At 51.2% G+C, this 14,129-nt stretch overlaps 1 protein-coding gene across 1 annotated transcript; it reads left to right on the forward strand.

Annotated features, from left to right (window-relative positions):
- Window positions 1-2,265: 2,265 nt before the first annotated feature.
- On the forward strand, window positions 2,266-10,399 carry RBM15 (RNA binding motif protein 15). Its single transcript, XM_055819695.1, has one exon. It carries the CDS (start codon window positions 2,380-2,382, stop codon window positions 5,257-5,259), a length of 2,880 nt encoding a protein of 959 aa, XP_055675670.1. The 5' UTR covers window positions 2,266-2,379; the 3' UTR covers window positions 5,260-10,399.
- Window positions 10,400-14,129: the final 3,730 nt, after the last annotated feature.

Raw genomic sequence — 14,129 nt, forward strand, 5'->3', positions numbered from 1 at the left:
GCCGAGCTCCTGTATCATTGCGGGTCTGTCTCCGATACGCCTGTTAGGTTAACTCCATGTTGTTACATAGGACGATCTCATTTTCAGAAGCTCAACATATATTTCAAACACAATTTCTATCACTCCTAGGTCTATATTTAGACATCATCTATTTACCCACCGCTGAAAACCCACCCACAATTTCAGGAGCTTCTGTGTACCATCTCTGTCAGAAGATGGTATGACGGGGAGAAATGCAGCCTAATGGACCGCTATTAAAAAAGCTGATTCAATTCTCCTTCTGTTGGATGAAGACGTTCCTGGGGAGCGATCTTATTTCCAGGGGGTGACACAGAGACGCGAGGACATTTCACTCAGAGGCACAGGGAGGGAACATTGTGCTTTCTGCTCTGCTTATTTCAAACCACTTAGGCTGTGATTATAAAACATGGCTCAGGGGGGCCGTAGCATCGCTGGGTTAAATGAAGTTCTTCCCACTGCAGTGTGGTTGCAGTTTTTCTTGCTCCTCCGGTACTGCCGGATTTCACAGAATCATAGAACGGTTCAATTCATTTGATTTTGATGCATTTCGATGGCAGCTGAAAAGAACGAACAGGAATTCTCCAGCACAGCTCCGAGGGTGTGAAATTAGGGTTTGGGGGGGATGATTTATGGGATAATAGGATACAGGGGCAGCGCTTCCACTGGGGATGGTGTAATCTCCCCCTGCCACAGCTTTCTCACCCTTTGAGCCTTGCTCTTTCCCCTTCTGCACTATGCACCGGCAGAGCAGGGGGAGCAGAAGAGCAAGTGCCAGAGCCCACCTGGCAGTGCTCAGGGCAGTGGGACCCTCACGACATACCCCGATTAGAGCTGCTTCTGTTCAGGGGGTCTGGCCTTCCCTGCCCTGGGGCTCACAGCGGCTCCAAACCCTTCGCCTCAGCAGACAGAAGCCAAAGCTGTTCCTTCCCGTTCCCGGCCACCTTCTCAGCTCCAGCTCCTGAGCAAAAGGTGGGAAAGCTGGCGATAAAAAGGGAAATGTATCAGCGTAACTATTTTCTGTGACGCTTCCCATGGGGATTATTGCCAATGGTTCGAAGGCCTCGAGTGAGGCAGTGAAGGGCGAGGTGTAACCGTGACATGTGGGCAGCCCTGGCCTGCTCCCCGCACCCGGGAGGGTGGGCCAGGCCCCGGGCAGGCCCCGACCCGCTGGCAGCCCACAGCCCAGAGGGGCTCCCGCAGCCACACAGGGACCCGCTTCCCTGTACGTCCTGGTACGGGCGCGTACAAGGAAGCAGGCGGGGGCACAACAGGCACCGCCTTGTAGGCCCAAGTGTTGCGAGCCGCTTGAACGCTCTGTCCCTTCCCCCGCGGCCCTTCCCTCCGGTGAAGCTGAGCCCCAGCCCACCCCGACAACGTTTATTCCCCGGCCGCTGGCGCGTCCCTGCGGGCTGAGGAGACGGGAGGAGCTCAGGACACCCACAAGCTCCGCCCTGCGCCGCAGCCCAGCGCGATCTGGGCCTGCAGCCGCGACGGCACGGCCGACGCTGCCGGGGAACCGCCCTCTTTCCCCCGAGACCAATCAGAGTCAGAGTCAGCGTGACTGATCTCCGCTTTAGCCTATCCGCAAGCGTTCGGACGGCACCCAGTCAGATGCCTGGGGAGATTTTTCTCGCCCAATGATAAACGAAGAGCGGAGCTTGGGCAGCAGCCCGCGCTTCTTCGGGAGCGGCGTAGAGCTTAGCCAATCAGAGCAGCGCAGTCAGGTTCGCAGTGACCAATGAGGAAAGGGAGAGGGGAAAGAGCAGCTCGCGAGAATTTGAGAGGAACGACGGGAACCCGCGTCTCAACGAGCGGGCCAATGGGGAAGGGCGGGGCGGGGCCGCAGCGGGACAATTATAAGTGGCAGGTAAGAAAGCCAATCAGAGGGAGGGGGTGAGGCCGGCCCAATGGCCAATGAACAGGGGAAGGCCGCCCGTGGTTGAACCACTACGATTGACAGGGAACAGTGACCAATCAGAAGGCCGCGCCCTTTCTAATCGCCCAATGAGCGAGCGGGACTGGGCGGAATGGAGGGGGGAACTCTTCCCGCCCCCTCCTCGCGGGCGCGCGAGGCCGGCCGGCGGAAGGACAGCTGACCGAGCCAATCGAAGAGGGCGGCGAGGGGGAGGGGGCGGGCCTTCCGCTCGGCGGGGGAGAGGGGGTGGGGGTGACGCGTTCGGCGGCCAACGAGGGCGGCGGGCTGCAGCCGGACGGCCAATGGGCGCCGGGGGGGCGGGGCTCGCTGCCGCCGCGGCTTCCAAGATGGCGGCGGGTGCGTGAGCGCGGCGGTCAGTCAGTCGGTGAGGCCGCCGGCGGGAGCAGGGCCGGGGGCGGGAGGGGGCCCCGCTGCCCGCCGCCATGAAGGGCAAGGAGCGCTCGCCGGCCAAAGCCAAGCGTTCACGGGGCGGCGGGGGCGGCGAGGACTCGGCGTCCTCCTCCTCGTCGGCGCGGGGCGAGCGGAGCAGCAAGAAGCCGAGCGGCTCCGGCGGCTCCAACGGCAGCGGCGGGAAAGCGGCGGCGGCGGCGGCCTCCAACGAGAGCAATAGCGGGAGCAGCCGGCGCGGCCCGCACCCCGACAAGGCCGCCCGCGCCGGCAGCCGCGAGTACGAGGCCGGGGCGGCGGCGGCGGGCGGCGGGGGCAGCCGGCACGGCTACGGCGGCGGCAAAACGGCGGAGGCGTCGCGGAGCAGCAGCAGCCGCGGCGGTGGGGGTGAGTCCCGGGCGGCGGCGGCGGCCCCGTCCTCCTCCTCCTCCTCCTCGGAGGCGGGCGGCGGCGGGGAGTACAAGACGCTGAAGATCAGCGAGCTGGGCTCGGCGCTGAGCGACGAGGCGGTGGAGGACGGGCTTTTCCACGAGTTCAAGCGCTTCGGCGACGTGAGCGTCAAAATCAGCCGCCTCCCGCCCGGCACCGGCGCTGCCGATGAGCGCGTGGCCTTCGTCAACTTCCGCCGGCCCGAGGACGCCCGGGCCGCCAAGCATGCCCGCGGCCGCCTCGTGCTCTACGACCGCCCGCTGAAGATCGAGGCCGTCTACGTCGGGGGCGGCGGAGGGAGCAGCCGGCGTCGCAGCAGCCGTTCCCCGGCGCTGCTGGACAAGGAGTCTCCCTACGGCACAGCGGCTGTTGGGGTGGCGGCAGCGGCGGCGGCGGCCGTGCGGCACCCCCCAGCTGGGGCGACGCAGCGGGCGCTGTCACCCGCTGGCAGCGGCGGGGCCCTGGGTTATCGAGACTACCGGCTGCAGCAGCTCGCCCTGGGCCGCTTGCCGCCTCCGCCCCCTCTGCCCAGGGAGCTGGAGAGGGAGAGGGACTACGGGGGGTTCTACGAAGCGCGAGTGCGGCCAGCCTACGGGCTGGAGCGGGTGGCTGGTGTGGCGGCTGCTGGGGGCTTTCGTGGAGGAGGAGGGGGTGCCGGAGCCGCTGGCGAGGAGGAGATCAGCCCCGAGGATGACCAGAGGGCCAACCGCACGTTGTTCCTGGGCAACCTGGACATCACGGTCAGCGAGTCAGATTTACGGCGAGCTTTTGACCGTTTTGGGGTCATCACTGAGGTGGACATCAAAAGGCCGGGGCGCGGGCAGACCAGCACCTATGGTTTTCTTAAATTTGAGAATCTGGACATGGCACACCGGGCCAAGTTGGCCATGTCAGGGAAGGTGCTGCTGCGCAACCCCATCAAGATTGGGTATGGGAAAGCCACTCCGACTACCAGGCTCTGGGTGGGTGGCCTTGGGCCCTGGGTGCCCCTTGCTGCCCTGGCCAGGGAGTTTGATCGGTTTGGCACCATCCGCACGATCGATTACCGCAAAGGGGATTCGTGGGCTTATATCCAGTATGAGAGCTTGGATGCGGCGCAGGCAGCGTGCACCCACATGCGTGGTTTTCCCTTGGGCGGGCCAGATCGCCGGCTCCGTGTAGACTTTGCTGACACTGAGCATCGGTACCAGCAGCCCTACCTGCAGCCTCTACCCTTGCCGCCCCCTGCTCATTACGAGCTCGTGGCGGAGGCGGCTGCTTTTGGGGCTCACCGGGGAGCCCCACCTGATCCTCTTCGGGGGGCCCGGGACAGGACGCCACCGTTACTCTATAGAGACCGCGACAGAGACCTTTATCCTGACACAGAGTGGGTGCCCCCCCCACCCCCTGTACGGGATAGGAGTAATCGGGCAGTTGCCTATGACCCACTGGAAAGCCTAGAGCGCCGCCGGGATGGTTGGTCCTTGGAGCGGGACCGAGGGGAGAGGGAGTTGGGCAGTAGTAGCAGGGATCAGCCTAGGAAACGGAGACTGGCGGAGGATGGAGGCCGGCACTTGGACCGCTCTCCAGACAGCGAGCGCTCTTCTTCCTCCCGTAAGCGCCACTGTTTAGCCACGACCTCTCCACCGGACCGCAGCCCCGAGCTCCTCGGAGGGAGGGAGCGTTACGGTAGTGACCCTGAGCGCTCGTCCTCCCGCTTGCTCTTGTTGGAGCGGCCTTCGCCCATCCGGGAATCACGCAGGGGCAGCCTGGAGCGGGGGCAGAATGAAAAGCGTGACCGCAAGAACTCCGCTGAACGGGAGCGGAAGCATCGTGCTTCTGTGGCTGCTGCCGCACAGGAGTGCAAAAGTCCAGCCAAAAAGGACGAGCGTGCTACGGAAGGAGGTGGCGGAGGCTCCCGCCTCAAACCTCCTCCTCAGAAACAGCAGCAGGATGGAGCGTCGCAGGCTGGGGGAGCCCCCAAGCTGTGCTTGGCTTGGCAGGGGATGCTTCTGCTGAAGAACAGCAACTTCCCGTCCAACATGCATCTGCTTCAGGGGGACCTCGGTGTTGCCAGCAGTCTCCTCGTGGAGGGAGCGACTGGTGGGAAAGTAGCTCAGCTCAAGATCACCCAACGTCTTCGTCTGGACCAGCCCAAGCTGGACGAGGTCAATCGTCGCATCAAAGTGGCGGGTCCCAACGGATACGCCATCCTTTTGGCTGTGCCTGGCGCATCAGACAACCGCTCCGCAGCCGGAGCTAGCGAGGCCGCCACCACCTCCACCCAGAGGCCACTCAGGAATCTGGTGTCCTATCTAAAGCAAAAGCAGGCTGCTGGGGTGATCAGCCTCCCTGTGGGGGGTAACAAAGACAAGGAGAACAGCGGGGTCCTGCACGCCTTTCCACCCTGCGATTTCTCCCAGCAGTTCCTGGACTCCACGGCCAAGGCGCTGGCCAAATCGGAGGACGACTATCTGGTCATGATCATTGTCCGTGGGGCGTCCTAAGGCCCTCGTGTTCTCTGTACCCAACCCTGCCTACTCCTCCACACAGCCCCTCCAGCGTGTGCCAGGTGCTATGGGATACAGCCTTAGCCAGCCCTGTCGTTATTTTAAATTAGATCTTTGTTTGTAGGTGACTTTCCCTGCCCGTTTTTCTGTTACTACATTTTTCTATAAAGTTAGGACCCAGGAAGGTTGGTTAGTCATTAGCGTGAATAGGATATTTTGAAAATCCCCCATCAGTGGGGACAGCAGGGAGGCTAGGCCTGCTTTGATTTACAGAAAAAAAAAAAGAAAAAAAAAAAAAAAAAAGAAAAAAGAGGAAAAAAAACTGGGAGGGGGGTGTGCGTTGTGGAAAGAACAAACTCCCGTCTTCTTAATTTTGATTCGTGTCCTTTTTTCATTTCATGTATTTTAAAGCGAGTTCAATAGCTCATCCTCGATAAGAGTTTCAAACCTAAAAGACCAGATTTAAAGCACTCAGTTGAAATGGAAAACCACAGACGTACTAGCGGACTGGTGTCAACTCATTTTTTCGAGTCCTTGAAATCCTGTGATGGCCTCAGGCCAGCGGCCCTTTGGCACGCGTGATCCCTTTCCTCGGGAGCCTGAACGGTTTCCCTTTGAGTTGCACGGCTCAAGGTTGATGTCTTTCAGGTGACCAGCACCTGCTCTCGGGTACACTGCAGAACATTGAATTCCTTTATTGGGTGTTTGATAATTTCATCCAGCCCCTCAAAATGCATGCACTGAAGGTATGCTTTTTTAACAGGTGTATTTCTCCTATTTCTCTGAGTTCTGTTGTATCCCATATATGCACTTTGGGTTTGTAGCAGTGACAATGTTGGGTAAATAGCTGAGGACTTTGTTACAAACCGTGAATGTCTTGTGCTTACTCTGGTATGCAAGAAACAAGGAGGTGCTTTAAGAATAACTTTAGTTATATTGTGGTTTTTTGTTTTTACTGCCTTTTTTTCAAAGAGTTGCAGGTACAGTGGGGTCTGGTTCCACAGTGCAAACTCTGAGCAAGTGTGCTTCTCTCCAGAGATGGTTTTAATTCTGTGATAATTTAATTACATAAAAGTTCTCATTAACATTTTACCTCTTTGTTAATAGCAAGAAACTGCTGTCTGCTAGGGACTTTTCAGGTACAGTACAGTGGGCATTACATGAGGTTTATCATTTTATAGGCATTTGGAGTAAAGTGGTTTTTGGCATCTTGGATAAGTCTTAAAAGTAGTCTGGGATGCTGAGGTTTGAGCTCTTGTTCCTGTAATTCTAAGAGAAAACAGTTTGCGCTTTTTTTTTTTTTTTTTTTCCCCAAAAACTTGGTTCGTTTAATGTTTTTTTGCCCGCTCCTTGGGCACTTTTTTCCCCGCTGTCTTGGCCACCTTGCTAATGCAGGCATTTAGGAGGTGAGAAAGGATCTAAAATCCCTGTTGTTTGGCTTAACAACCGAAAGGATGTTGCAGCTAGCTTCTGAACTGAAGCGTAAATCTGACTGTTCTCTACTTACAGGCCCCAAAATTGTAATCTTGCACTTAAACCCAGAATGTAATCTTGCACTTAGCCACATTTTCAGAGGCTTGGGCAACGTAAACGCGATGCTGCTTTGCTCGGTCAGTCCTCTGATACGTTCCTTGGGCAACTGGTGCAGGGACAAGTTGATTTCTGTTTCAACTTCCGCCGCAAAAATTGAGTTCAAAATGCGGAATCAGTTGCGAGTAGCAGGTGAAGGAGGAAATATCTTGAATGTGTTTTACGGGCACAACAGTTCTGAAGTGTGACTGTAGTTGCTTGAGAGTCACTGTCAAAAATATGAACCTCTAATACCCGCTTTACAGAACCACTCGTCAGAGAGTGCTTTGGTTTGCGTGGGCTTTGATTTCCTTTATCTGACCGGAATGAGTAGATGTAATATCCCAAGCATCGCGATGATCTGAGAACTTGAATGTGGCCACATAATCTTGAAAACGGATGGTTTTGTTTTTATAGCTACTTTTCTTTCTGAATAGAAACATCGAAGCCTCATTTAATGCTTTTAAATGTTTGAGGGTAACATCCAGGATTTCTGGGTTGTCCTTCAGCGTGAATGTAATAGATGGCAGAATTCAGCTGTTCATCTTCCTATTAACAATGAGAATATTTTGAAATGACACCGATAACGCAAATAACTGTGTTTTAAAAGATACAGCGTATTTATCACTTATTGCAAAGAATGTCTGTTTTAATTCTAGCAGGTGTCTGTTGCGTGTCAGCAAGTAACCAACACTGCTGCTAACTCCCTTGAAGTGCTGCTTGCATTTAGAGCGAGTTTTCTCCTTGCATCTGACTTGAGTCACTTGCAAGCGCAGAGTTTTAAAGGAAAGAAACTTGAACTGCAGGGAATTCAAATCTGCCCAAAAATTAGGAAAAAAAAAAAAAAAAAAAAAAAGAAGAAGAAAAGAGAAGCACTAATGTTGTTTGTGTTCAACACTTACATGTGCTGAGAACGGTGTTTGTTACGCTGATACGCAGTAGGCACCTGTTTATAAAACCCATAAAACTTGGGGTCAACATAGCTTGTCAAAGCAAACTCAGTGTGGGAACCCTTTTGGAAAGAGCATCCTAGGTGCACTTCCATATTTTTTTTTTCCTTGTAAAATAGCGGTGGTTATACCTGCCACGGGCTTTTATGAGTCAAAGTTGTGCTGCGCTGGAGGGTAATAAGGAACAGGCGAGGCTGAATTTGACTCCAGGTTTTCTGGTTCCTTATTTAATGGAGTACCTGCTTCTTTAAATCTGGTTTATTTGTGGTTGCTGCTCTGTTTTGTAAGCAAGGATTTTTAACACCCTTTGAGGGTTCTTAATGTCAAAACATAGTTGACTGGCAACGTTGGGGGTTTTTTGCTGGCACTTAAGTTCACGTGCTGCCATCAAAACTGGTACAGCTTGGTCGGCTGTGCTTTTCTTCTAGGTTCTGAAGTGTGCACCATTGGAGTAACTGTCCACTCAAAGTTGTCTTGGCCAGGGCTGAACACGAGTAGAAGTCCGTGTGTAATACCACTTCTGTATAGAGCAAAACAGATGTAGCAGACTTTAGCTCTCTCGTCGTGTTTGGCATTACGTTGCTCTAGCGAGAGCTCAGTATTTCTTCTAAACATTGTGTGCAGTTGATGTTCCTATATTTCATTAGTTTATTGAATTAGCATGGAAAAAGGATGTCCTTTTCCTGAATCATTTCATAGTTGTGCTTTATGCTTTGGGGAAAGAACCTCAAATGACTCATACTTTTGTTTTAAGATTTTTAGTATTTTGTTGGGTTTGATTGTTGGTTGTGTTTTGTTGTTGGTTTTGGTTTTTTGTTTTTTGGTTGTTGTTTTTTTTTTTTTTTTAATTGGAAACTTTATGCAACTTCCTTGGCTGCCGGCCAGTGGCTTTGTTTGCTCCCATCTAGCGTACAGCCTGCTGTACGCTGGGGCTGCAGCGTGAGCACTGAGGTTACCCTCAAATCCAGAGGTTTCAGGCTCCTTGGTTACAAATACCGACGCATCCTTGTAAGCTTTGTCGAGAGAGAAGGGCATTCTGTGCCAGGCAGACAAATCTTCCCCTCTCTCTTTGGTTTTTGTTCTTTGGTGGTAGTTTGTTTGGTTGGGTTTTTTTTGGTGGTTTTTTTGTTTTTTTGTCTGTTTGTTTTTTTAACAAGGATGTTAAAGGATTGAAATGTTTTGGTAACAACTTGCTCAGCCCCCCTGTGGAGAGCGGAGAAGAGTTTTAGATTTCTTGCATTGGCTGGGGGAACCATCTGGTTGATGGTAACTGAGGTGAAAGGCCTTAAGTATTAATGGGGAGGAGGAGTGAATCAAAATTGTGAAGACAGGTTCAAAAACTCTGAGGACTCAGGGAAAAATGGCTTGGAAAATCGTAGTTCCTGGCTTTTAAGAAAAACAGTGTTGAGGGCAGTACTCCTGGGGAGTCTGCTGTATGCTTGTTGAACAGAAACAAGAGTGGAAGAAATAATTGCCGTGTGATTGAGCTTTTGGGGTTCTTTCCCCTTCGTCTGCCCCTTTATTACTTTCTGCAGATAGCACCGAAGGACAGATATTCCAATGATTTATAAACAAAATGATGAGGTGACTTTTGTATCGGGCTTAAAGCAGACCATATGGTTCAGAGAATGCTTAATTGAATATTCAACTTCATACAGTTTTAATTGTGTGAAAACGATGGATGAGAAATACTACTTGAATAGTAACAACTTTAAATTATATTAGGTGTGTCTTTGATTTGAACTTTCCTTTAGTATTGGAGTTGTCCGCTGTTAGAATTGCGCAGCAAAATGAGAACAAAAGAGAAACGTGTTAACACTACATTTCACATTTTTGTTGATCAGTTGCCTTCAGGAAATGGTCTTTGAGGAAAGTCAACCCAATTATCAATAATTTGGTTGGTTTTTCTCATGGTTATTTTCGTGCGTCCCATTAACTGTTACTGAAAGTTGAATAATCAGCAGTACTGTAAGTCTAGTTTAACCTTGGTCCAAAAAGAAGCCCTGCACTACTTGTTATGCATCTATACATAGAAGGTGACTTCATTTCAAGGTTTCGTGCCCGTGGGTGGTATTGGTGCTTTTTGAAGTCCAAGTAGAATATTCAGAAAGGCCTTGTAGCTCTTTATGTTCACCTGTATAATGTAGGGAGGGGGAAAAACAAAAACAAACAAAACCCTGTTGTATACATTTGTATTGAAATAACATTTTCTTTCCTCCTGCAAGCAAAGCTGGTGGACTGCAGAAGACAACCGCATAGGATACCAAGCTCTAATGGACCTTTGGGAAGAGAAGCTGTGGCTTATGTGGAATTTACATGGGCCTCTCGATGGAAGAAAGCTTATCTGTTTAGTATTTGTGCATTTTACTAAAATGGCAGCTTTAAAAAAAAAAAAAAAAAGTTGTGTATCTGCTATTGTGATGCCAATGCCCGTGTTTTAAGTGGAAAAAAAAAATGACCTCTTTGCTTTGTGCTGTGTACACAAGATTGCTGGAAAAGTAAAGGAATACCCTTTTTATGGCTCACACAGCTTAAAAGTAGCTGTCACTCAAACATGCGCTCACAGTTGAGCTGATTTTGTTTCATTCTAAATAAATTGTTTCTTTTGAGGAAAATGGTTTTTCTGCCTGGAAGTGAATTGACGACAAACGTTTTGACCCCTTTGTTTGCAGCGGAGGGGTTACTTGCTGCTGCTGCTCAATGTTTGATCTGATAGTTGTGGGTCTTGAGCAAGAAGCAGGGAGAACCGACACTTTCGCGTTGACCATCCTGGTGTACCAAATCTGAAGAAATCTAGTTGATTGTCTTGCTGTGGCACCCCCTTTGTTTGCAGTGAAAAAGGGGGTCACTTGCTGCTTTACTCCTCACCTTGACGGGGAAGCGGTGCTGATGCTGGCATGCAAGAAGCAGGGAAGCACCACCCTGCATCTCAGAACGGTGTACAAGTCTGGGGCTTCGCTGGTTTGAAGAGCTGGAGTTCCTGAATTTTAAGTTTCTGATTTATTTTGTTCACCCAACATGTTTGGCTTTAGTTTTGATTATTTTTTTTTTTTTAATTTCGAAGAAAAAGTTTGAGATTGCGTTGAATCTTGCACGTAAACCTTTGCAACCAAATTGCCAAAAGAAAAAGAGAAATGAGTCCTTAAAAGTGTTTAAATGCTGTTAATAAAGCCATTCCTGACATACGTGAGGCGCTCCTCCATCTCCAGGGGCTTTTCAGCAGTTATGGGTTTAGTGCTGAATGGATGAAGAGTTCCCGAGAGCGATAGAGTCGGTAATTTAAAACCTTTGCGTTGGTGTCTCAGTGCCTTATTTTGACCGGTTTTGAAGCAAATGGTTCCACACGCCTCGGATGTGCATGCACCCTGATCGCGTCCCAGGTACGGCTGCATGTTTGCTTGCAGTCGCCGCACGGTGTAGTACAGATGGTGAGAGGAAAAAAATGGAGGCGGCCTGAAAATGTTGTGTGCTGTAGTTGCTGCGTTCTCCTGTACTGGGGGCTCCTGAGCTGTGGAAAGGCTGTTCCAGTGCAGGAGCACAACTCCATGTTTGCTGCAGGAGACTTCGGGGCGCATTTGACAACCGCAGACATCAAGAGGAAGCTAACACTGCTGCATCGTTGGCTTCAGAAACCTCTCGTGTTATTCTTGCCGGTCTGTTAGAATTAATGTGACATGCAGATGAAGACACCTTGAAATGCAAGCCTTGCCCTGATTGCCTTGACATACTTTAACCTCCCGTGGATAACGAACCTAGTGCTGTCCTGCAGCCCTGCAGGATCATTGCTAGGCTGCAGGTGCCTTTCAACGAAAGGATGCCACGGTTGTGCTCTGCAAGGTGGCTGCTCCTGGGGCAGAGAGCTGAGTAAATCCCTGAAACAGGTAAGGGGGTTTAAGAGGTTGAACTGAATTGTCATGTAAAAGAAGATGGTTTTGTTGTTTGCCTTTTTTTTTTTTTTTTTTTTGTTTTCTTTTGTTTTTTTGATTCTCCGGTCTACTAACGTTTTACTAACGTGTTTGCTTTGGTCAACGTGTTGCTCCAGCTGCTCTGGGATGGCAGCGAAGGAGTGAAGTCTTGGATGTAGCTTCTGTGTTTGCTTTGGGGGCTTCCGGTGAGGAACCCGAGGTTTCTTTGCCCACCTGGGGCAAGGTGGCGCACGGATAAAAGTACAGGTTTTCCGCTTGGCAGGCTGAAGCTGTTGTTTTGATTTTGTGAGCTGCTTGAATTAACACTGCTTTAACCCAGAATACTGTTTGTAATTTGTCTGTGTTGATACGGAAAGCCAAGCTGATGATTAGGCAAAGCTGTCTATGCATTTGGGGGTGCTGGTGTAAGCGTTCAAATTAAGCCTTTTATTGTAAATGGGCATAATTGTAGATGTTGATGGTAATGAGGGGAGGGAAGCGGGGAGGGGAGGCTCGTGAGATGCCTTTTACCTCTAGAAGTTGCTGTTTGTAGTTAAAATTCATATTTTTGCAATGTATTTCGTGTTCTGTTGAGATATGACCTCTGAATCAGGTATAATGGGAAGCGGTGGACGAAGGTTCTGGGGCTGGTAGGAACGGGCGGCGTGTTTCAGCCTCTTTGACAGGGCCGGGTGGTTGATGCCAAGAGGCGAGGAGTGATCTATCAGCATAACTCAGCTAAAGGAGGTGGGTTTGACAAGCTGGCTAGCCTCTTGGCTAGCCGAGCACTCTCCCACTTGTCGGGTATGCTTTGGCTTGCGTGAGGGCAAACAGGGCTGTTGGTGGCTCTTCCAGGAGATGTCTGCCTCTCTGACTCACGTTTCACTGTGTATTTAACTGTCTCCTTTACATTCCGTATTTATGCTGGAAACTTGGAGGTATCGTGGGATGATTCTCCTATGGCTGCTTTGTGATAGCGAGTTGGTTTTTGTGCACTGGTTCTGCCCCTCTGCCCTCAGAATTGGATAGAGGGATGCTTCGGCTGCCAGGTAAACCAGGCTTTTGTTAAAACTAGTCTCTCTGAAGGGTTAAGTGCTCTATATGCATCATATTAATTTGGCTAATGAGACTTCTGGGGAAAGTGGGTTTATAAAGAGAACCATTTAATTAACTGCACTGCGGTGGAAAGCGATGCGAGTGGATTAGACAAGGGAACCGGTTATTTGAATTCACACATTTTTTTTAGAATTGTGCTTTTACCAGCCGCGGCTGAATTAATAAGTTTAAAACATCAGATGGCCCAGATTCTGCTCTTTGCTAATAACAAGCTTATGTTCGCCTCGTGCTGCCGGTTTGCTATGGAATGGCAAATGCTCTTTGAGAATACGCTCTCACTATGTGTCCTGGTTTTTGGTGCGAGTCGATCAGACAAGGCATCTGCAGAAGGGCCGGGGAGAGAAGTGGAAAGTCTTTTGGGCTGATGGCTTTGTCATTCCTATTGTCTCTGCTTGGGTTATTGTCTAGTAGCTGTGTGCCTGAGTTTAATTGTAGCTGACTTGAGAACTGGGTGAAGTAAAAACTCTTAAGGCAGGGTAAGCTGCTGAAGAACTCGGTGTGATGGGTTACTTGGAGCAGATTAACAAGAGCCTGCTGGTCTTCATCCTATTTGTTCATGTCCTAGTGGAGCTGAGGTGTCTCTGGTAGGAGCAGGGAATGTGTACGTGGTGGCACAAAGGTCTGCTGTTTTGTCAGTCCTCTGTATCCCGCTCCAGGGATGCATTAATTAAATGTGGTTGAAAAATGGAGATACGGATGCTATCAAACGTGATGGTGTTGCTGTGGGTTAACGAGTTGCTACCTCCTAGCCCAGCTCCTGTGCTTGTGCTTTTGGGTTTGAGCTCCTCGGTGTTGTCCCAGGACTGGGAGATGGGGTGTGCACGCCTGTGCTCGGCTTGCACAGATGAGCAGGTGAGCCGTAGGTTTGCTGCGGGTAACGTATTCCAGCTACTTATCTCCCTGCCTTGACCTTCATACCCAGTTCTGCAATCGGATCTGACCATGGCTCTGTAGATTTTTAGTTATCCTCAGTATTTCCTGTCCCCGGCTCCGGGGACGGGTCAGGCTGGCTTCCAGCGAGGCGTGCAGCCTGATCCTGCGGGCCGTCCCCAACTGGCACTTTTCCCTGTCATTTCTGCCATTTGTAGCCAGCGAGCACTTGGATCCTTCACCCTGCCTCTCCTTTCACCCACGGGTACTGCATTCCAAGCCTGTAAAATTAGATGGTTTAGGTATGCCTGGGGACGCACGCAGGGTGCAGGCGGGTTGCTCATTAAGGGAAGCTAATGAGGTCTCACCAGGGTGCTTGTTGGGCTCTGGCTGCCCGTGGGGAGGTGCTGCCCTTTGGGCGGTGATGGGGGGTGCAGCCCAGCTGGCTGGGGGGCAG

Source organism: Falco peregrinus, chromosome 16 (genome assembly GCF_023634155.1).
Source record: "Falco peregrinus isolate bFalPer1 chromosome 16, bFalPer1.pri, whole genome shotgun sequence".
In the NCBI taxonomy this organism is placed as follows: domain Eukaryota; kingdom Metazoa; phylum Chordata; class Aves; order Falconiformes; family Falconidae; genus Falco; species Falco peregrinus.

Excerpts from the sequence above, each read along its gene's own strand:
- RBM15 (XM_055819695.1), top strand. The coding sequence starts at position 2,380 with ATGAAGGGCAAGGAGCGCTCGCCGGCCAAAGCCAAGCGTTCACGGGGC.